General features: G+C 39.3%; 1 protein-coding gene across 2 annotated transcripts in view; it reads right to left on the bottom strand.

The window, feature by feature from the left end:
- cacna2d1a (calcium channel, voltage-dependent, alpha 2/delta subunit 1a) overlaps positions 1-24,431 on the bottom strand; it is a 96,400-nt gene that overhangs the window by 42,869 nt on the left and 29,100 nt on the right. For both annotated transcript variants that reach the window (XM_026146521.2, XM_026146519.2), the window contains exons 4-7: positions 13,736-13,795; positions 9,967-10,002; positions 9,175-9,340; positions 941-1,072 (exon numbers count right to left, since the gene is read on the bottom strand). In XM_026146521.2, the coding sequence (XP_026002306.2) occupies positions 941-1,072; positions 9,175-9,340; positions 9,967-10,002; positions 13,736-13,795 (394 nt within the window). The remainder of the gene's footprint in view (positions 1-940; positions 1,073-9,174; positions 9,341-9,966; positions 10,003-13,735; positions 13,796-24,431) is intronic.

The raw sequence follows: 24,431 nt of genomic DNA on the forward strand, positions 1-24,431 counted from the left end.
AGAATTTCTGAATTGAGAATATGGACTGCTATTAATTGAAGTCACAATTATGACTAAACTACATGTAATTTGAAAAATTGAGATATATTGCAATATTTCTGTTTGGTTAGCAGTGGTTTCCTTCATGTTGTTTTTCTATTAATACCTTTTTGTTGTTTTTCTTACAGTGGAGGCATGAACAAACATTTTAGCAAGTTGTAGAGATTTCAAAAGCTGTTACCCTTGAGTTTTTTTTATCACTTTTTTCAGTATTGCAGGTTGTGTTTGTGGTGTGATCTTAACATCATGTCTACTTCAACTGAGAAAAGCATCAGTCCAGTCTGCCATTAGTGGATAATTTGTCCTGTTTCCTACTGATTAAAACCACGGTCTTTTCTAGTCTGTCAACTTATGCAAATGCCTAATTCGTCCTGTAAGATCTCTGTTGAGATAGCACACTGATCTGTTACAGCAGGCTCTGTCAAAACTAAACAGTCTTTGTGTTCCTTTATTTGCAGGAAGGGGCATTAATTGTAACCCATGAGTCCTAGTAGTTTCAGGAGAAATGACGACAACAACACTTCCTATATTCAAGTATTGTATATAAATGCCCAGTGTACATAAAATAAAAGACATAAAAGGTTGTACTTTTATACATTTTTTGCAACTATTGTTTGCAACTGTTAATTTGACATTTAAAATGCCACTATTTATTTTTACAGGAACCAGGAATTTCCTATGTAAAGTATAAAAAAAGAGAAGAAACACTTGCAAGTGCATATGTTTTACAACAATTATTTAATGACTACTTTGCCTATTTCCCATCCCGAGTTGTGCCAGATTTGCATGCATTTGACTGTAAGATGATTTCCCTTTAGTGGAAATTTTGTGTTCCTTTGACTCACCACCAAATAGTCACATAGTTGCAGGTCTAAGCCCCATTGCAAGCTGGGCTGCTTACCTGGGAAGTAACGAGCCAGTCCTGTGGCAGAGCCAAACACTTGCCAGAGGAGAGAGGGATCTTCCTCTTTGTTCTTCCGGAAAACATCCTCCAAGGCTTCTGTCCAGTTTAACTCATTCAGAATGATGGTAGCTGAAAAACACACACACATGGACAAACACATAGAAATAAAGATGAAATGAGTCATACTTGTGCAAAAGTATAAAATCATAAAAATCACACAAGCACAAAATGTCAAGATGTTTCAGAAAGTATTTACTCTCAAAAAAAGCAATTCTGGAAAAAAAACCTCACTTGAAAGTCAGATATACACACACACTTGGATTTGGCAGTATTAGTCTACTGACACTGACGGCAAAGAGGAAGCTTCCTCACTGATGTTCAAAGTGATGTCTGGCTTCTTCAGTGAGATTTATATTTTAGTTTTTTGCTCTAAAAACATTTTCTATAGCGGGGGAGCAAAAAAAGAGGTAAACAAAGACAGGAGAGACATGAAGGTAAAAAAAGGAAAGTATGATTCAATTTGGTATTTCTGGAATAAGAAAAAATCTTCCAGGTACTCACTGACTGGACATGCATTGTTTTGTTTACCTGTTGGTCTACAGAAGCTCACGCTGGCTTAAATCCCAGACAATGTTTTTAGATACAAAGAAATCACAGTCTTCCTGGAAGCGTAGGCTACTTGTTGAAATGACTCATACTTGTGTGGCCTATGCAGATGCCTCCAACAAAGTGAGATTGTTCTAAGAGCAACTGAATTAAAAGAGGAAAAAAACATCAACATAAAAAAGGGGGCAGCCAGGAGATAAAGGCTTTGCTGAGGCAGTCGTGTTAACAGTTAGGCTGTCTGCTAAAATGTAAGAAAGGTTAGAGTGATGTACCTGTAACTCTGAAACTTAATTCTAAACTAAATGAGCATTTTCAGCTTTTATGGAGTCAAATCAGGACATACACAAACTCACATAAAGACACATAATAATGTCAGTTGAAGCAGGCAAAGACGAACTCGGAGGATCTTATAGCAAATCTTATATAAGGTGCTCTATTTGACTCTCTTCAACCTGCCTGCAGTTGCTGGCAGTCTATGAGCCACTTTCCAATTACATATATTTCTATATGTATAAAAAAATCTAGAACTCCTTGCCTTCTTCACAAAAGCCTGTTTTACTCAGCCCTGTAATTCTTTGTACCACAAAGAGGGAGTTTGGGGTACTTTGGTACTATAGTGTAATGTGTGTGTCCCAGTGATAAGTGGCCCTTAATGGATTACTCCTGCTGGTTTCTCCACTACGACTAACAAGAAGTCTCAGGATAAGACGCACTGTTATGCCCTCACGCTGCTCATACTGTACACTGGAATAACAGGGAAAGAGCATCTTTATTATTTCATTCAATTCACTGCCACAGGATACATGATCTGTGCGAATGTCAATACATAATGACAAAATGAATCCCTCACAAAGAGAGCAGCTCCTCGCTCACTACGCATGTTTTTTTCCCTAGCTGCATCTTATACAATTGACAAACTCATTATAGTCTCCTCTAGGAATATGGATGCAGACACACATATCGCAAACAATTGAGCTCACACAACCCACATGGGCAGATTAGGCACCACTGACAAGCCCTTAGCAACAACACTGTAGTATTGCAGGGCTGTGTCCTTTAATCTCAGCTATAGACTGGAACAAATTACAGTAAACAGATCCATCTCAGTGCTGACGTGTCAATAGAAGGCTTGAGGTCAAAAGGGTCAGAGGAAGAAATGAGAAGCATCAAAGCAAAAATGCAAACTCTGGAAAGCTCTATTAGTCAGGTGGAGATACTGAGATTTGCTATCCTGTGGTGTGTTTGCATCCACTGCCATTCACAAGAACTGTATTATGATATAAACTCCTCTCTCCTGTTTAGCTCTCTTGATTATATACAATTTGATCCAGTGAAAACTTTATAAAATGCATAATAAAAGCGCTCTGAGCTCAGAAATTGGTATGGGACTTATTTGTATGCCACCAGACTTTTGCTACACTGGAAAAAACTACCAGTCCTTGTTGTAGATAATTAATTACTGACCGATCAGATAATAATTAATTCAGAAAGGATGCTTTGACAACAACCATGGCAGCCTCATAAATCACACGATTCAAATTCAAACATGGGAGATAAAAAGTGTGAGAGAGTGGGAGATAAAAAAAAATTAATGATTCTTGGTCCAGAGAAGTTATGGGAACTGATTATGGAAAAGATAATTGAAAGTATTCACTTTGTGGTGGGTAGATGCCTCCAATAACACATCAAGCAGGATTCTGGCATAGACTGATGAGTGAGGGTGTTGGCTTCAGGACGAACAGAGAAAGCGACAAGGTGCAATGCCAAGCGATGCCCTGCAGTGTTCCCCTGTCATCAGCTAGCTGGTGGCTCAAACTGCCTATGTGTTTCAAAGTAATTACACATTGGGGACTGATGTGGTGAGAACCTGCAATCATCATATCAGAAGGGGGCCCTCCAGTCCCTGCCACTCACAACTGATTGTGACATAAGCACAAACGCATCCCTTTTGCAGCAATTCACACATCATTGGCATCATCGCTGTGCGAGGCAAAGCAGGATCGGACCCGAAATGCAGGACTCGGGAGCAGGACTAAGCTAGAAAGCAGCTTCACTGCTGAGTTTACAGGTCATCAGATAAACAAATGCAGCTACTCAAGATTACTTAAACAGAAGGCAGACAGACTCCAAACAGACGGCTCACCCAGCTAGAGGGGATAAGAGAACGACATGACAGGGAACAGAGGGCGATAGAGGACTTAAATGCACACATGAGCTGGGGGACAGGTGCAAGTGAAGAGATTCAATTAACGAGCAAGAGGGGGGAAGCAAAACTGAGCACAGCACACAAGACAAGCGGTTGTCAAAATAAAACAAGAAACTGACACTGAGACTAAAACACATGAACCAGAGTACACAGACCAAGGATGAAACTGGACAAACACGGAAAACATAACAGAAACACAGACGAGGCAAGGGGAACCTAGGAGGATAGGAAAAACTTGTGGATAACTAACAAAGAAAACTATGAATACCAATCAAAATGAAAAAACAACCTAACCAAAGCAAAGGTAATACTTAGACTGAAAACTACAAAGTTAAATAGGAAACATCAAACACAAAACTCTATTCAAAACAGAAAACTCTGGGTACAAAACCCAGGATGTATTTTTCTTGATAATATAACAATATTGAAGAAGAAACTACACAGAACAACTGAACAATGTACAGTTAATATTAAAGAAGCACACACTGGCCCTGACTTTTCTGACTTCACTGATTGTACCTCTCCAATGACCAATCCTGCTAATCAGTGGCTCCACCCTGTTGCTGCCTCAATTAAATGGAGCATGGATGTCGTGCTCCATCAGTCTAATGTGAGCAGTTTTCTCCTCCTATGCTTCTTGTCATTAAGAGCTCTCTACTACTAAGAGAAATGTTTGTAAACCATAATCTGATTTGTTTTCCACTCTGCCATTATCTCTGATTTAGTTCCATGTAGCCTTACCGGCCACACTACACACAGGCTCACACTTAGTTGTTAAACCAAACTAGAAATAGAGGTGTTCCTCTGTGGTCTGATTTGGGCAGGAAGTTTAACTGTTTTGGTTTACTGGCGTTTTTTTTGTCATTTATGTAGTAAGCTGGTTTCATTCTCTTGGTTTGGCATGTAAAGAAGAAAGCTTTCACAAGGCTCTTTCAGCCCTGTGAAAAATTAAGAACACCCCATGATTTAATAGCTTGTAGAACCCCTTCAAGCACCAATAACTTTCAAGCAATCATTTTCTGTATGGCTTCCATCCATCTCTCACATTGATGTTGAGGAATTTTGTCCCACTCTTTTTAAACACTGACATTTGCAGACATTAATTTATGCACAACTATCTTTAGGTCCCACCACAGCATTTCAATCAGGTTGTGCATACTTTGTAACCGGACTGCACACGTTTGTCACATGACTGTTTCCAATGATTTTTGTTATCCTGTTTTGTCACAGTGCTTTACTTTAGCAGTAAGTAACCCTACTTTAACAACTGGTTTTACTGGTTATTTGCTGCTCTTGTGTACCATCTCTGAGCTGCGACGCCACAGCCACTCCATATGATTTGTAAAGATCCTGCTGATTGTGTTGATAAACCTACTCCATTCTAATCTATTTAGCTGTGATGCTTGAATCAAAGAACTGGCCAGACTATCTCCATCTTGTCCTTGCCATTGCAATCAGATGACGTGATCAAAGAAAGAGACAAAAAAAGAAAATGACTGTGCATAAGTCTCACTTCGAATCCAGTGGATGAGTTTTGAAAAAGATGGTGGTTTGTGGACCAGATGGATAACACACTTGAGTAAATACTAAGTAAAATTACTCTCTGTACACATTACATTTATGTATAAGCATAACCTGACCTGGGACCACAGATACAAGAAAGATGGAATCTGCAGGAAAAACATTTTGAGATTGTGAAGAAAGAAACCCCCACACACCAATGTCTGTCTCCTTGTTTTCTTAGGAGTTTTCAAGAAAAGGTGAAATGGGATTAAAAGAAAGAAACTTTCTCAGTTTGGCTACTCATTTGGGGGAGAATCCAAAAGGTATGCTCCTATCAGCTGATTAAAAAAAAAAATCACAGGAAGGCATCCAACTTGTCGCAAGGACACAATTTAAAGCTGCACTAATGTAATGACTGTGAGATGGGAAGAAAGATAAAGGAAGGATACGCACACAGAGATAGACAGAGATGAAAATGAAGATACCTCAAAGTTTGGCTGCCAGCATCGTAAATAAATTAGGACGTGCATCAAGTGGCACAAGAGTGCAAAAAGAAAAGAAAATCAGTTCATGTGCTGTGAGCTTTTCCAAAGGGGCTGTAACTATAACACATACACACGCAAACACGGTGTCACAGTATCCCAGCATGTCAGAGCGTTTGTGTGTCTGGGGCTGACAGGTGCCACACAGTGTTGATGGAAACGGGCATCAGACGAGCCTCGGATCTCCTGCCAAGGCCGCAATGCTCTCTTCTCATCTCTTCTCATCGCATTCATGCCAGTCTGCTTAATGAGAGAGGAGACATGCATACACATGATCCATATACAGTAGAGTAGGTGCATATGATGTGACACACACACATATGCACACAGCCCTCACACCCAAAGTGTTTCTTCCTCTCTTTCTCCTTACGACACACACACACACACACACACACACACACACACACACACACACACACACACACACACACACACACACACACACACACACACACATATGCACACAGCCCTCACACCCAAAGTGTTTCTTCCTCTCTTTCTCCTTACGACACACACACACACACACACACACACACACACACACACACACACACACACACACACACACACATATGCACACAGCCCTCACACCCAAAGTGTTTCTTCCTCTCTTTCTCCTTACGACACACACACACACACACACACACACACACACACACACACACACACACACACACACACATACATACAAACCTAGCCTTTTCTGGTAAGCATGCACACACACACACACGTAAACATGATAATGAATCCCAGTCTGACCACCCACATTGGAGCAGTGGGTGGAATGGATACCAATCAGTAAGACTAATGCAGAGGAGAAAGACGGTAGCGCATTTGTCTCCTCACAGCACACTATTAATATGCCTAATATAATAGAGCGAGGGATGGGGAAGAGAGGATAGAGTGATAGAGGGTGGGGTGAAGGGAATGAGAGCAAAGTACTGAGGAAGACAGAAAAAAACAGAGCTAAGAAGGTACACACAAAGGCATGAAAAAGGAACTAAAGCATAAAGTAAAGAGAAAGGAAAAAGAAAAAGAGGAAGTGATAGGAAGATGTAGCGGTTGTGGAGAAAGTCTACTGCAATTAAAGGGTCGGATGATGCATTGCTCCTTTAGCATCAGTATAGCCACAAGGACGCCAGCCTTGTCTAGACAAAGTCCCCTAATCAAGTTACCAATCCTTCCTCCATACAACGAGATAGAACATCGGGGCGTGGCTAAGTGTGTGTGTCTCCTCCTACACACACACGCACACCCAAAGACACACAGATATTGCCATAGCAACGCTGACAGTACTACCCAGAAGGAGAGGCAGCAATGTGGCAGCCTGTCCTTGGAGATAGAAAGCAACAGCACTAGCACAGCTTTATTACTGCGCTAACAGGGACTCTGCCCAGACCCCACCCTCCATCTCCTGCTCCTATAATGGTAAAAGTTATTTTTTTTAGCTGTATTTTACTGAAAATCGCTGAAAATATTACCTTAAATGCAATCGGTAACGCAGTCTATTAGGTCAGGTTTTTAATTTAGAAACGAAAATTAACATTCACAGATTTGTACTTTTCCTCACCAGTTCTTTGCTGGTGTTAGTAACAACAACAGTGTGGAGTCAGTTCTATCTCAATTGAGAACCAGCCCACAATTCAACAGGTTTAAGGGCCATTGATTATGTAATACAATAAGCAGAGTTAGCAGAGTAGCTTTCAAGTCACACTAACATTAACATGAAAGTAATTTAGGGTTTTATGGTCCCGCTAGAAATAGACAGAAGGACAGACGCCCATGAATACTGTAATGAAGCAAAAAACAGTTGAACGAATCACACTAAGAACAATCCCCTCCTACCACGCAGGCCCCCTACCCTTCTCTGTCCTTTCATCGTCATAACTGCGGCTTGTAAAAATAACTGAGTGCATTTGCCCATTTGGCTATGACAAAAATGTCTGCACAGTCAGAGGCCCGTCACTGTGCACATTTATAGTCCAATATGTTGACTGACTCGCTGTATAAGGGCATTAAAGTCATGTGACTAAGTCCACCGAATTTAGCCACGGGCCCACAGAGAAGATCATCACTGGAATTGATAATGAATGTTTCTGCACCAACGCCTGGATTAGAAAAAGTTAGTTAAATGTTCTGATAAATGTTACTATCATGTGTAGTTTAATGTAGTTTGTAATGAAGTTGTGACACATTACTGTAACGTGATATGTTAAGCTGCAGTCAGTGATGAAGTGTGACTATGAAAAGCTTTTCTAAAGCTTGAACTGAAATAGTAGAGTTCATTCAGATTATTATGGTGAGGCAATTATGACCTTTAATTCACTGTTAGTTTCTCAAATTACAAGCTTCCCTTTATGTTGTCTGCCCTCTTAATTCTAAATGTCCTAATATAGTATATAGTTTCTATATCGCATATAATCTATATGCATGCATATCTACCAGCAAGGACATTTAATGCAAGTATTTCTATGCACATGTACGTACAGGCATGCTTATAGCTATATATTTGTGTGAACCAGTGTCCAGTCATTATACTCACACGGTAGATGCCCATTTTGTATTTGACACTGTAAGGTCCTAGTAGATCAAACGTCAGTTATATAGCTCTGAAAAAGTTTATAGCTAAACTTGTTACATTTAATTACAGCAAGCTAAATTTAGTATGATCAATGACCCGACCATTCTGTTTTCCGACTCTGTGCTGGGGGCTTCAAATTGGCCTGGGTAATCCTCTGGTGCACTTTTGAAGAAAGAATTCAAGTGTTTTGCAAATTTTGCAAAAATAGTGCCATGATTCGTCATGTAGAACGGCCACAATAAAATGACGTACAAGCAGAGTGCAACGGCCAGCGCAACACAAAATTTGGGGCCTTCGCTCTAGGCAGCGCATGCCGCGTCCTATGGGAAAGGGCCTTTAATCCGACGAATGATAAGAAGTGTGCTTTTGCATAGGCACACTTAATAATTCTATGGTGTGAACATTAGAGTAAATAAAGACCCTTGGACAAAGATACTAAAAGATTACTGATAAACATGGTCAAATAGCTGTGAACAGCTTCAGGCAAATACAAAGCATCCTGCCAAAGGCCAATATACAGACCTTCTATGAGAGGTCAGTGGGGCCATCGTGGACATGAGGGAAAGGAGCAGCTGGTGACCAGGGTAAAGTGGGAGCTACAGACTGCTGACCACTGGGAGGATGGCATTTGGGTTATATATAGACTGGAATGGTTTAGCCTTAACGTGGAACTGTCTACACAGTGCAGACAGCACTGGAAGGCTGAGGTCACATCCTGAGTACTGTAAATAGTACATATTGTGACGAAAGGTAAAGAGAGAGAGAGAAACCGTGTGTGTTTTTTTTAACTTACACCCTTCATATATATCCGTTGGGATGTGGACGGCAGTTGTGTTATAGGAGACGTCTCGTTTGAAGTCTGGGTCAAAACTGAAATCCTCGGGAATGTATGGGATCCTCTTCTTCTCCTTTCCATCTTTCTTCCCTTCTGTATCTGACTCGCTTTCTATCCCACTAAGCTACACATGAAAATAAAGAAGAATAGCAGAATTTGATATTTTAAAATCGCATGGAAAACATTTTTGGCTTTATGTGTGTACACTGTAAAATTACTGCATAGTACGTGTAGTATCTTCATGTAATGGATAATGTATGCTAAATGTTATGCAGTGATAGATAAATGCCAGTATCTAGATAGAAGTAGATAGAAAGGGGAGAGTCAAACAGAGAGTGACATTAGTGTGCAGTGGGTGTGTGGTTGTTTCCCACTGGGGCTGTGGAGAGGAATTAGATGTCGAAATCTGTTTATCAAAGCAGACAAATGATGTCCAAGGCCAGGAGAGGCATTAAATGCGTGATGCACTAAACATGAACTGGCCCTAATCCATAAAAAAAAAACCCTGTCTCATAAACACAAGTCAAATATTAGTACAAGCACAAAACAGCTTTTGTGGCATGCACAAATTTGTACTAACAGAGATTTATTTGCATAAATTTTAAAGTGTTACAGTTCTTAAAGGCTACAATGAAAACTCAAATCAGTTTTTCCCCATTGTAACAATGCAACAATGCTGCTTGATGTGGATGGCTTGTAGGATTTTACTGGAGAATTGGCATCACATCAAATTGCTCAAGTTGTACTTACGCCGTCTTTGGCATTGTAGTAATTGATTTTCTCGACCTGCAAAAACACCAAAACAGGAAAATATCAATAACGCATGACAAGAAATACACAAACTCTTACACAAACAAAGCATCTAATGCTGGTCCAAATCTTAAAGGTGTTTTACCAAGATTACCCTCACAGATGGCCATGCTTAAAAGGGTGTGGTGTTTCCTTATTGCTCCCAGTCTTGCCACATTGTGCACTACCTGGAGTACACACTGGTATATGTCAGTGCAGTGTAAAACTAAGTGTACAAGCAGCTAACAAGTTGACCTGTCACTGACAGCAGCAGAAAGTGTGTATTTCAGTGACCAAAACAGAAAAGGTTTATCATCAGGAGAGCATGAATGTCCTAATTCTACACGTAGCACGAAGAGCGAAAGATTTCAATTAAAAAATTAAGGTTCCTATCCTAATTCCTGTTACCACTGGGATTCCATTCTGCAACGATGGGTCACTGGAGGCTAATCACCAAATAGCTTAATAAAATTCTGTATCTCAATAAATCATGTTCAACCGCAAAAGAAAAAAGAAAAGAAAAGAAAAGAAACAGAAAGCAGATGAACAAAACTTTAAAAAAAAATGCTAAAGCTAGTCTCAAAAACCATAACAGGGCATCTGAATCTCTCAGTTTAACATTGCACCTGCTACTTTTCCCTGCAATCCAAGTGAGTTTGCGTCTGATACTGAGCAGCAGTGAAGTAAGTGGTGTTGTTTTGCTCTTACACTGCTGGGCTTGCTGTCGGTACATGGGCTAGCAGAGTGATAACAAGCTAGCCTAGCTGTTGACGTAAGAATGCCCCGGAGCCACAGAGATGGTTCACTGATTCCAACCACCTGCATACCACCTCTGAAGTGGCACGCCAACAGGACAGCAACTGCTCCTGCCACTAACACTGCTGTGTTAGCTTAAAGAGTTTGTAATTATCTCACACACAAGTGATTTAGCAGGGCAAACTGTGCCAAACACAAACATCTGCTCTCCATTTTTCTGCTTTGACTGCTCCAATATACCAGAAAACTTATGAGATCAACTATATATGCAATGTGTGCCACAACACACCCATACACACAAGTTAATAACAGCAGACTGTCTCATGATGTTTTGTGTCAGGTGACGTTAGTGCAGACAATTTGCACATTAAGGTCACACCATCATACCTCCCAAAGGAGAAAACTGTGTGCAAGAACACTTAATGTGTGAGACAGGCAAAGGAGATGAAGGGAGCGTAAGAACCAAAAAGTGAATACATACATAACAAACGTGTATGTTGTGTGTATGATCTATCTTATCTGAATATGCATATGCTTATTAATGTATTGCATCTCATTTCACACAGGTACACCTGCAGTTCATTTTTACATTTTTAAACACCAAGTGACTCATTTAATGTGCTATCCACTTAGAAAAAACTTGAACATCATCTGTTCCCACCAGTTATGGTGCTTTCCATCACTACTTTCTGTCAGCAGTCATAAAAGGCGACCTTTGTTTTCTCAGGTAGGTCGTAAAGCATTATATTTACATTTTAAGCAGCATAACATTTGGGACTTTAATCCTACTCTTACATGAAGTATATCAATGCGATAAGTGAATACCAAATGCAAACACAAACAACAGCAAAAGGATTAAAAATGATTATGATGCACTGACACATGCAAATGTGCTGTTCTTACTGCAGCTGGCACTGGCTTTCAAGTGTCAGCAGGAAGAGGTGTCCAGCATTACTGACCCAGTTATCAAAGGTGACAGACAGAGAAGACACAGGCACATACACACACAAACATACACCACTCACAATGCTCCACTTGCTATTTCAATAAATGTACTATTATCACATTAAGATGATATTTTTCATGTCTTAGTATGGTGGCAACAGTCATGGTAAAAGTACACTCTCTGTCAATTCTTTGCGCATCAGGACATATCGCACCATGTCATCATTTATTTAACAAAAATTAAGTAAAAAAGACGAAATGCAGAAGCAGTGTGTAAAAAGAATACACCTGGTCTGGAACATTTAGGTGTGTTATTGTAACAAAATGCCAAGAAGAAGCCATGAAGACATTTGCTTATAATGCACAGCACCTTGTTTGGTGAGAACCAAAGCTCATCAGCACAAACAGCTCATACCGACTGCCAAGCACGGGTGATGATTTGGGCAGTCACTAAGTCAACCATGAACTCCTCAGCATACCAAACTATTTCAGAGTCAAATGGCAATCTGTCCAGTGGCTTAAAGCTCGGCAGGACAATGATCCCAAGCAAAAGAATGGCTGAAAAACAAAAGAATCAAGGTGTTGCAATAGCCCAGTCAAAGCACAGACCTCATCTCATTTTAAAATGTTGGGACCTTAACAGAGTTGTGAATACATCTATGCCCATAAACCTCAATGAACTGAAGCAAACTTGTGATGAAGAGTAGACCAAAACTCCTCCACACAAAGTCATACAAAAAACGATTAATTTATAGCTTTAGCAACTTTAGCTGCTAATGCTAAAACTGCTAAAGTAGCTCTTAGCATCTATTGTGTATTTGGTGTTTCCACAGGATTCCTCTGCATTTTGGCTTCGTTTTTGTTAAATAGATAACAGCATGGTGTATTATGTGTTTTTGTTATGTTACTGGACTTGGTATAGACAAGATCATTTTTATTATGTCCTGAAAGGCACAAATCATAGAATTGACAGACAACTGACTGATTATACAATATGAAAACACACATCCTAAGTTATACTTTATAGTAATATTACAAATAATAGTCTTACTGAGTCCAAAGGGAAGACATGAATGATATACACAGAATCTGGACAGAGTATTATATTAACCTCTTGTTAATGCTAAAGAATCCTAAACACAGACAAGTACACTAAAGAGCCACAGGTTCACATAGGGATAAGCTGTTTCAGTTGAATTGGGCTGAGGTGTATGAAACTATCACCTTTTGTTTACCGCATAACAATTGCAATGCATGATGTTTGTACAGTGAATACATTTAGATGCAATAAACTCTGCATGACTCTTAGCTTTTATATTTTATATTTCTTTGGTTAATTTGTTCAAGAATCCCTGTCACATTATCTCCAGAATAATTACATTTGCTAGCCAAACATAAAGGGCGAAAAGGATATCGAACTCAGTGAGTAATATAATAAATAAATCAAAACCCAGAGATCCATATCTCGCTGTCTATTTTCAAAGCACAAGAAAGTATGCACGGCATTGAATAATCTTTAAATATAATGTTGAATAATGTTTAAGCTGATTTTTCCTCCAAATCTCCCCCACTATAAAACGTACAAAGAAGGTCATTTTTTATGTGTAAATCGGCTGGAGGAGATAAAATTTATCATTTCCGTTTATTATGAAAAAGTTAGATCTAAAACACTGGGCTTGCTTTCAGGCAAAGCAATTCAATGAGTAAACACTCTTCTTATTATATATGGTAAGTAATACTAAGATTACTGGAGAGCAATCGCTGTGTGCGTGTGAGTGTGCACCTATTCATCATAACTACCTTGGTAGTTTCCGCCTGCTATGTAAAATGATAAAATTCAATCAATATAGTCATTATAGCCCTATTGTGATTGGAATTAGATTTTCCTTCCAATTATTATGATAAGGATTATGAATCACATGTCCCTGCACCTCCCCTACATATGGAGCTCATCGAACCACTTGATCTGTATGTAGACAGCCTTGTTAATGAACATATTAGATAGATCATGCCCTGGCTGCTCACTCACGTCGCTGTCGTCCTGCCACACGTGTTGCATCTGAAGCTTTTCTGCTTCTGTTGCCAGCCTCTAAAAGAAGACAGACAGAAGGAGAGTAGAAGAGAAAAACACATTATGCAAGACCATTTTAATATTATAAAAACCTCTGAATTCTTTTGACTCTAAGGCAGCAACGAAAAAACTACAACTAAGTCAGCTAGAGAAATGGTGATCATAAAAATTAAATGCAGCAGATTTCATATGATTCTTAGCCAGAGTGTATTTCAAGGGAAAATACCACATTTCCCTCGAATACCTTCAGGTATGAATTAGAACCATTGACACCGAGTTGTGCTAAAATTAGACACCCACCTTCCATCTTCTCCCGAGATCTGATCATAATGACTAGGTTAATGGGTTTATAATGGTCCCAGTTTTTAATCTGTACATGGTCCAGAAATTCACTGTATTATTAACTGCCCTTGGGAAATATGAAATCCAGCTCTTTCTGCTTTTGTGTATGTCGCTATGAGTTTCGTGTCACACCCACACACACACACACACAAAATAGGCACGTAATCTGATGGGGGCAAAGGAGTAAATTAATTCACTGTATCAACCCACTCCTCTTCTCATTCCATAATATAATTTTGCAGTAAGATTAAACACGACAGTCGCAAGAATCAGCGAGGCAGCACAAAGTCTGACTGTGAATCCCAGGATGGGATATTAGTCACAGTGTTTGTGATGAAAAATCAAGCTTCAAACACGATTTAGGCACGATTTGGAATCACTTAAACAAAATTACTGAATATAACACCAGATAGCTAATATTCTTGTTGCCATACAATAAGATATATTACACAGAGCTGATCTTTTTATGCAAGGGACAAAAGTCTAACGGAAATCACAGATAATGAGACAAACTTTAAAGTCGCAACACATCATTTTAGCTATTTGGGAGAGTTGCCATTAGTTACCAAGTAAAACAAAAGCACTTGTTCTGTTATCGTTGAACAATTGGCCCCACATTTTCCTGGTGGTAGACAGAACTTCATATCAAAACACAAGTAAGAAGCATGAACATGCACCAAATATTGCACGTTACTGGAAAGCTAGAAAAAAAAAAGCCTCTGCTGATTTAAAATATCAATGTCCATAAAAAGAAAGAAAGAAAGAAATTAGATAAAACAAGCAGAAAGAGTAGCAGCTGCTCACATATTTGACTTCACATTACTAGTTATGCTTGTGCTCCGTACCCCATTATGCTTTCTGGAAGCTGAAAGCATCGCAAACCACGCTCTGGTTGTGTCTCATTAGGGGGAAATTTAGCAGCAGCTTTAAGAGATGGCGGGAGCAAAGGTGAAAACGCGCTACTGCTATGTCTGTGCAGTTATGGTAGGGGGGAAAAAAGGCTTCGGTATAGCTTTAATACACGGCATGTGGGCTACTTATAGGGAAAATATGTATACAACGTTCCTGGTAGCCACCTGCTCTGTCATTGCTCTGTTAGACAAGTTTTATGTTTATGACTCTCCACATGCACACAATCCCCCCCCCCCCCCCCTTTTTTTTTTTTGAGGTATATGAGTCTTGGCAGTGGGGTCATTCTGGTCTTTTTATTTGCACATGCACAAACACACAGTGCCTTTGTAGATTTTGTTTCTAGTTGCCAGTGGCAACCAGGCTGCATGGACTTAATGGGAATATCCTGTCAGTTTCCAGTCAGGTCACTAATGGTGCAAAGACAAATCAGTTTGTGTGTCGTTTCTGTGGTCACAAACCCACAGATGGCCATTTACTGTGGAAGCACTCCCATTTTAGCTCCAAGCATTATCGAAAGAATGAAACATGATAAGAAGACAAGGGCTTTGTGTGCATTTCTGTTGTCCGCACAAAAGCAATTTGCAAAGCATTTTCATCACATTCACATCATGTAAGTCTAGATATCAGTCGCAGCAGGTGAATGAAACTCATTCCAGCATACCTGCTCACACGTTACTAAGAAAACATAGTGTTCAGTACTTAAACACATACAGAATGCAGCTGCTCAACTTAACCATACACAGATGTCCACGTAACAACACAACGATAATGTGGTTGCATACAGTAAGTTTGCACACGCTCATAAGTGGGGATATGACAGCATACAAAATTAACCAATCACGCAAATATTTCCTCACATTTATGGATTTGCATGTCACAGCATAACTATGCCATGCAAAGAGCTTACAAAATCATTAAAGGGATCTTATTCCTGAAAGGTATGAGACAGTCATCAACAATTGAAGAATTACTACATTTCCAAGTATGAACATTTCTCCAAAACTGAACTGAAACCAACAATACTGGTCAGGAAGCCAGACAACTACATGCATGACGTCATGCACGATCACAAGTTAGAGCTGAGGCTTTAATCAAAGTAGATGGAATTATAAACAGTTCCAAATACCACTCGGTTTTTATACAAAACCTTCAGGCATCTGCTAGAAAGCAGGCGATTATGATGAATTTTATCTTTCAGTAGAACAATGACACACAGCATATATCTGAATCAACATCCAAATCTGGCCTCACCAGAAGAAGATTAAAGTTTTGGAATGGCCCAGCCAGAGCCCAGACCTGAATCCCACTGAAAATCTGTGAAATGAGCTGAATAGGGCTGTGCACAGGAGAAGCCCTCACACTCTGACAGATTTGGAGCAATACTGCAAAGAAGAGTGGCCAAATATTTGCCAAGTTAAGATGCGGCATGCTAATTCCTACCCAAAAAGACTGACTGCTATATCACAATCAAAAGATGCTCCAACAAAATAAAAAGGGTATGCATACTGATCTTATTCCTTCCACTGAAATATTTCTTTGTTTTTTAATTAAAAGCTATGGATTACAGAGAGATACCTTCTCACAGGCATTTGTATTTACTATCATTTTACTTGGTATTTCCCTGCAGGCGAGACCTGCTGACCTACCTTTGACTCCTTTCACCCAGTAGTTAAAGGTGCCAGGTTGAATTTCAAGCAGCTGTACACACACACAAACACATGGCACAGGAAAAGGCATTTATAAGGATCTCAGCAGCAGATCGGGAGGTGAAGGGGTCAAAAGTGCCCAGCAGTTTCTTCCACCTTGTAGCTTCTCTTTTATGTTGAATCCACAGCCTCGCAGTGCCTTTCTACTCCTTTAAGCAGTTAAAGGTTTTTTAGAATTTACTGCTCAAAGTGCAACATAAACACATGTCAAACAGTACATAAAAGAAAAATGCAACACCAGTTATCTTACAATACATAATGAGAAGATGTTGAAATAAGGATTTGCTAACAAGCTGGCATAGAAATATACAATATGAGCAAATTTCTTTTAGCAAGACTAATGAGAACATTGTTGCGTTAGTGAGAAGATAATGAAAATGTAGCTTCATGCCTTAGAACCAAGTTACTTCAAGTTAGGGACCATCCACTTTTGTGGGACAGTCAAATACAGGTGAATTCATTAGGACAGACATGCTACTGAATATGAGTTTTACTGATATATGTGCCAAAATGCTAAATTCAAATTGGCGCTACATCGCTGACATTTAGCAAATAAGAAAGAAAAAAATGTTTAACAAGCTTCAAGTGACCACTTCAGAACAGATCTTTCATAAATCCACTGAATACTTGGACACAGCCTGTGTACGCTTGCACGTGTTTTTCTTCTGCTCGGAGAAAATGAGTCATGTCTTCTGTAATTCCTTTAATCTCCTTCTGATGTCACTCGACGATGAGGCAAACTGAATGTGTTATGCTACAAAAATGTCATCTCTGAGGACCCAGAGCAATAAACACCCATGAACTATGTGAGCTATAAACATTATGGCATGTATAAACTGAGCTGGCCTCAAAAGAATGACAAATAATGTGTAACTTTGCCCAAAAACAACAACAACTAACTCCAAACAAGAACTCTGTAGATTTATAGTGTATATTTTCTATTTGTTTTAGTCAGGGTTGCTATCTTTAGCACACTGTTGGAGGATAAATGTGGAAGAAGCTCTCTACTGATCAATAACACCTCACATTATGTTTTAATGCAAGGATGATTTGCCTGATGGAGATGAGTCTTTATATGTCGTAGTAAGGGTGGAGTATAGAAAGCAATGGAAAGAGTTTAAAGCTGAAGAAAATTGATAAAATTACAGTTAATGTATGTAAACTCTTATAATCACTGAGTCCCTCACACATGCTCTCTCTTTTTTATCCTTTGTCTGTGATCTAAGAACACTGGATTAAATATTGTGCTCTGAAACTCCTGTGATTTTGTAAGCACCACACAGAGATGTACTGTGTAAACATGCTTGCTTTACTGACACACGCTCCTGGCAGCCTGATTAGAGCATCTAGTACTGCCAGGACAGCACACACACCTGCCATCTCACTGATGTGTAGGGAGGCACGGGAGAGCAGAGGAAACATGAGCATCTGCTGTTGTGACTGGCAGCACTTTAGTCAGATCTATCCTGCTCAGCCTGTAGGGAGCCAGGAGGAGAGTGGTGAGAAAAAAGTGGTGAGAGAGGACATACATTTGCACACACACACACACACACACACACACACACACACACACACACACACACACACACACACACACACACACACACACACACACACACACACACTGGCACCAGAAGGAAAACAACTGTACAGTGAGTGCATGCAAGTTGACAAATTAACCCTATCTACACAACTCTGGTCTTTTAGAGAAGACATCACTCTCACCAACATACTAACTTAGCATGAAGTGACTTGTTAGAGACTGGTGCTGATCCACTGCTGTGCTGTGGTTTGATAGCTCATCTCTCCTGCAGCAAACTCTTCCAGCCGACCATGCTATCTGTGTGCCAGCTGGCTGCAAACAACTCCCAATTACAGCTGTACCCAGCTGGAAAGTTGATGTGACGGTTCTGCACATGGACACACCTACAGCCACTCACTGATTCGCTGTATGTTTCGAAAGAAAGGTTACCATTTTGATCGTCAGCGATTTGGCTTTACATATAACTATTTACGGATCACAACAAGAACTAGTTGAATGGTGCTTACTTTAGCTCTTTCCTGAAGCGTGACGGAGCAGAGGCAGTGTTTTTGATCGAAACACTCACACACTGTGATAGCTACTGTTGCTGATTCAATTAAAAAGCACAATTTGACCAATATAAAGCAATTTTTTTTAAAAAACAACAACAAAAACAATGAAAACGGTCTTTTTCTGAGGCACTGCTATTGTTGCCTATATCTGAATGGGACTAAAGGTGACAGACAGAGGGAGATAGAGTTATAATGAACAAGAAATCAAATGTGCACTCCCCTCTGTATACATATACTGTATATCTGATAAGTTTCATGTAGGAAAACAGAGATGACAAACACAAAGCCGGAGCACTGCGACAGCTGGGCTGACAAAAGCAGCTAGACACACAAATACACACACAAGCACACACAGTCCAGGAAGTGGTGAATAATGAGTCACTAGTGGCCAAAATCTCTCTCTCTTTCTCACACACACACACACACACACACACACACACACACACACACACACACACACACACACACACACACACACACACACACACACACACACGTGCACTCTTTATCTCATTGAGTCAATATTTCAAATATTAATGCTCATTAAGAAAGACAGGATTATGTTTGCACAATATTGCATCATGTCATTTAAAGCCTCTTAAAATCCCTACTGTGTGAATTCCATACTCAAGCTGTAACATCAAATGAAATCTATTAAACTGCAATATGTTTTGCAAAAGTTCTGGAGCCAAACTATCTGTTTTGGATACTCTTTGCATATGTGTGTATGTTGTTGTTCACTTTATATGTTTTAGAGTCCTTGGGCATACATAGCATTACTCAGTGACTAAGGGCACAGTGTCCTGAGATTAACTGCAAGTATAGGAACTACAGTTGGGAATTGTCTGGCATTTTCCATTCATAACCATTCAGTGATTAAATGAAATGCTATAATGACTGCAGATAATTAATCATATATTTCTAGAAGCTAATTGACATGTGATGATTTTTTGGAGGATTACTTTGTTACAACCAAACAAGCAACTTATGATCCAGAACAGAATTAGCAGACAAACTGAAGACAATTCACCTATGATGTGATGAAGTGCGTCCCATTATTGGATTTGTTAAGTATTTGGGCAAGAAACCTCTTTTATAGAGTCATTAAATTGACAGTGAAAACACATGAAAATTGCGTTGAATTATTATCCTTTTGAATGATTTGCTCAACATAGTTTACAAGATCTTTACATTTTCTTCAGCTATGTTTATATGGTGTCTGATTTCATATCAACTGTGAGCTGCCTGACCCCCGAGGCAGTGAAGCGGCTATAAAAACACGAAATCAAGTCAGTGGATTCAGTAGTGTTTAATTTAAAAGTTCCTTTCTAAAATAATTTCTTGTTTTTCCTGAGAGGTGGTCTAATGCCTTTGCGAAATGCTGTAATTTGACACCAATATTTGCAGTTATCGCCTGTACGATATCAGCCAAATATAACACCACTTTGCTCGTTTCAATTGTACAATTTCTAGAAGACTGTTTTGAAGTGTGATGATTTTTTTTTTTAAATATTTTGATTTAAAATATTTTCTCAGTTCACACAAATTCACAGTTTAAAAAGGGCTTACAAAGAGTTTTTTATATCATAGCATGATGACAATATACATTTTCATATTCAGAAGAGATTCTGAATCCACATCTCAGTTTTAGTGCACCTAAGGTGTGAAAAACACACTCAAAAATTATTCAAGTTAGTCAATCTATTTTTATTTTATTTCTGAAAATGCCAAAAAATATTATTTTTAAGTTTTGTTTATGTAAGTTACGTTTTATGTATATAAAGTGTTTGCTTGTATAAATATGGTTCAAAAATATGCAAAACTGTTACGTAGAAAACACCAAAAACATTCAAATAAATCGACATAGGTCTGCATGATAGTAGTGGGAATTCTTGAGGTTCTCTACATCTATTAGCATAAGATTTGAAAAAATCTGAGATTTCCCATAACTTTATTTTCATGTGTGTTCTCTGAGTACTGTCCAATGCCATGTTTGATTGTTTATTTTTGCCTTTCTTGCCTTGCTTCTCACAAGAGGCAATATTCTAACACAGAGGTGTCAAACTCCAGGCCTCGAGGGCCGGTGTCCTGCAGATTTTAGATAACACCCTGGGTCAACACACCTTAATTGAATGATTAGTTCCTAACCAGACCTCCTTAGAAATTCAAGACATGTGGAGGAGGTAATTTAGCCATTTGAATAAGCTGTGTTGGATCAAGGACACATCTAAAACCTGCAGGAAACCGGCTCTCGAGGCTTGGGGTTCCCCAACCCATTCACTATATGAATCAAAACCTTTAAGATCCTACTGCAATAAGCTTATTACTCAAAAAGGCCCACACTTGTGTAAGATTAAATTAGCATAATTAACCCGCCAATAATACATCAACAGCATGCGACATTCAGAAAATTTGTGTTTATTCAGCAATTTTGGGCTTTCACCAGCACTCAAGTGAAAGACAGCTGTTAGAAAATCAGTCATTATGCGATGTATCCTTTCTTCTCAGAAATGAATGTAACTCAGTACTTGAGCACAAATGGATAAACACTCATGTGAAACTGTACAAGCAAAACTGTTCTTATTTTATTGGACAACATCATTTAAAAAGAAACGTGTGAATGAGGAGTGCAATGACTGTCGTGTGTGTGTGTGTGTGTGTGTGTGTGTGTGTGTGTGTGTGTGTGTGTGTGTGTGTGTGCGCCTACCCTATGATTGGGACTCTAACAGCAGAGTTTAATGACTCACAGCATGTCATCCAGTGGAGGTTTAATAACGCACTTGCACACACTAGAGATCAGTGACTCCTCTGTAATTACGCACCGCTACATAACACAACACTTAAAAGAGCTCTGTTTAAGTGCTTGCACTCATGCTCTCATCCTTCTTGGACAATTTAATGAACATGAATGCTCCTAGACAGCCAATTTTGTGTTTAATGCATGCATGTGGCAGATTAGGAGAGATGAGGGTACTTGAATGGCAGTTTTCTCATTTTGTTTGAACAGTGTGGAATGTTAACCGGGGTAACAAAAAGAAAGCAAGAGAGAAGTGATTCACTTAGGGAGTGAGGAATCTGTTTATGATGCCCATGTTGCTTAGCAACCAGGGTGTCATGGTTACCTGCCGCATCCATGGTCCAGGCACAGTGGAGAGCAAAAGCTCCCATGCGAGGGCAACACGAGAGACTAGAAACATTTTGTTCATTATCTCCCCACTAAAGCGTGAGCCGTCTTTCTCCTCTACAATTAAAAGTCAACTCAAACCTGCCTGACTGAAGGTAATGCCAACAGCCCACTCACAATTAAGGAAATGGGGTTTCTTATCGATGGAGAACCACTCTGAGAGTGATTTAAACCAGGGTTGGAGAACAACTGTTGTTTTTGTTTCCAAAATGGCCACCAATTGTGGCTCAGACTTTGGTGGGAAGCCAACGCCTTATGAATCTGCTGCCAAAGAGCTAATGCAATCCCAGGCCTGAAATAACCCTCACCAATCAATATTCAAATAGACCAGGCCTGTCTGCGCTGTACCTTTGCACAGCCTTTTGCACTTTCTCTTTTGGATGGTGAAACGATTTTTTTTTTGTCTTTTCCCTTTACTTTCCTTGAGAAATATTTGCAGACCAACAAAGACCATCCATGAGCAAGTTCCTCAGTCTTTTTTTCATTCTCTTATTCCTTCACAACAACTTTTCTGCAAGCCAGTTTGCTCTCTCTCAGCAGTCTGTCTGTGGGAGATGGCAGGCTGCCATTTCACCATAAGCAGGTGTTTTTGTCAACAAGCATCCCTCAAGGTGGGCACAAAGCAACAAGAGGAGTTCCTCGAGGGCACTCACAGAGAATAACCTTCCACTTATCCCAACAAGTCAGTCATCCCTGTTAAGTCTTAGGTCATCTTGAGACCATCCATCAGTTAAAGCTAATAATGGCAGCTACTCTAATACTTCTTGCTTTTTATCTCTGCTTTTGAAGTTGTGTAATCTTAAGTGCAGCTAAAGTTTTTAAATGTAAAATAAATTAATTTGTCCGTGGTTATCATCAGTGTTGGGTCATGGGTCATCTTTGACAAAGGGATTTTTTTTTTTGGCAGTGAATTCATATAGGAAAAAATATTTATCCATGGTTTCTACTGTGTAATAAAACAGAATACATCAGTTAGTTATTCACGATCACAAAAACATCTGCATGTCCAGATGTCACATTGCACACAGTATGAAAAATATTCAAATAAAACAATGTATTAAGCATTTAGTCTTAATATTGTGTTTAGATGGCAAGTTTCAACTATGTTTCCAGCATTCCTCAAAGTTTCAAACAAAATAGATAAATAAATATTCTGATACTAACACCTGCTTCCTGAACACATTTTAATGGAAAAACAGTGACAATAGCAAAAGCTATCATCTGAGCTTTTTTCTCATTAGGATAAGCTTTAAAAACGGCTTTTCAGCATATTTCGCTAATTGCTAATAGTTCAGCTTCAGTAACTCTGCCATTCTGGTTTGCAGCCACTTGTAAAATTCCTTCTTTTAATGAGAAATATCGAGAAAATTCTGCTGGTGTCACTGTGGGGAGTGAAATGATCTATTCCACTGGGAGAAGTTAACCACTGGCTCCATCAAAGAGTACTGGTTAAGAGGAAAGCTTCAATAATTGATGAAAACAGAGTCATAGGTGGCCTGAATATCAGAGGGAGGCTATCTGCTGTCAAGGTAGGTAAAAAAAGAAGTAATGAACAAAGGTGTGCATGCACAAAAAGTGTGCGATGTGTAGATAAATTCATAATAAACCATGTGCATGATAGATGTTCAGTAGGGAAATTACCTTAGTCTCGGGTCTTAGTTTGCTTTACACCCACCCAACCATTTCAATTCTCCACATTCATGTTTCAACTATAGACTTCTTATAAAACATGACATACTCTGAAAAGTAAATCCTATGGAGAGTTTGAAACTTTTACTCTTGATGAGATTATAGTCTCACTTAACAACTTACTTAATGTAGCATGATGTTTATTTTGTCATTACGGTCCTATTGGGAGTAAAACAGACATAAACGCATGTATGATTTATGATTTATAAAGTAAGATGGGCCTGCTTTGTGACAGACTATTCATCACTGTGTCTGAGATGGTGTGTAAGGTCAGGTCCACCCCTTGTTCGTCACGGTCAATTAAAAGAAAAAGAAAAAAAAAAGATGGCAAATGCTTCACATCCAAAATGTGATGTCTCAGTGGCTACATCCATTCTTTAGATACAGTCTATGACTGCAATGACGCTCTTCTTCTCAGAAAAGGTGGAAATACGCGGTCTTATTTAACATAGGGCAAATGTCGTATTTCAAAACACTTCTTGTTCAAACATAAAGATGTAAAGCTACTCATGAAGATGATTACAGACTGTTACAGTGTTGGGTAATAGATGCTACAGTAAAGACTTGTGCTATTAAAAAGTAGGCTGTTATTTTACCACAGCAGTGGGCAACTCATTTTTCCAAGGGGCCACATGAGTAACTGGGATTGTTGTGGAGGGTCAGACCAATAAGCTTATAAAGAGACTAAATTAATATTGAGCAGATTATTACAACAGTCTCAGTTTCT

Source organism: Astatotilapia calliptera, chromosome 17 (genome assembly GCF_964374335.1).
Source record: "Astatotilapia calliptera chromosome 17, fAstCal68.1, whole genome shotgun sequence".
NCBI lineage: Eukaryota > Metazoa > Chordata > Actinopteri > Cichliformes > Cichlidae > Astatotilapia > Astatotilapia calliptera.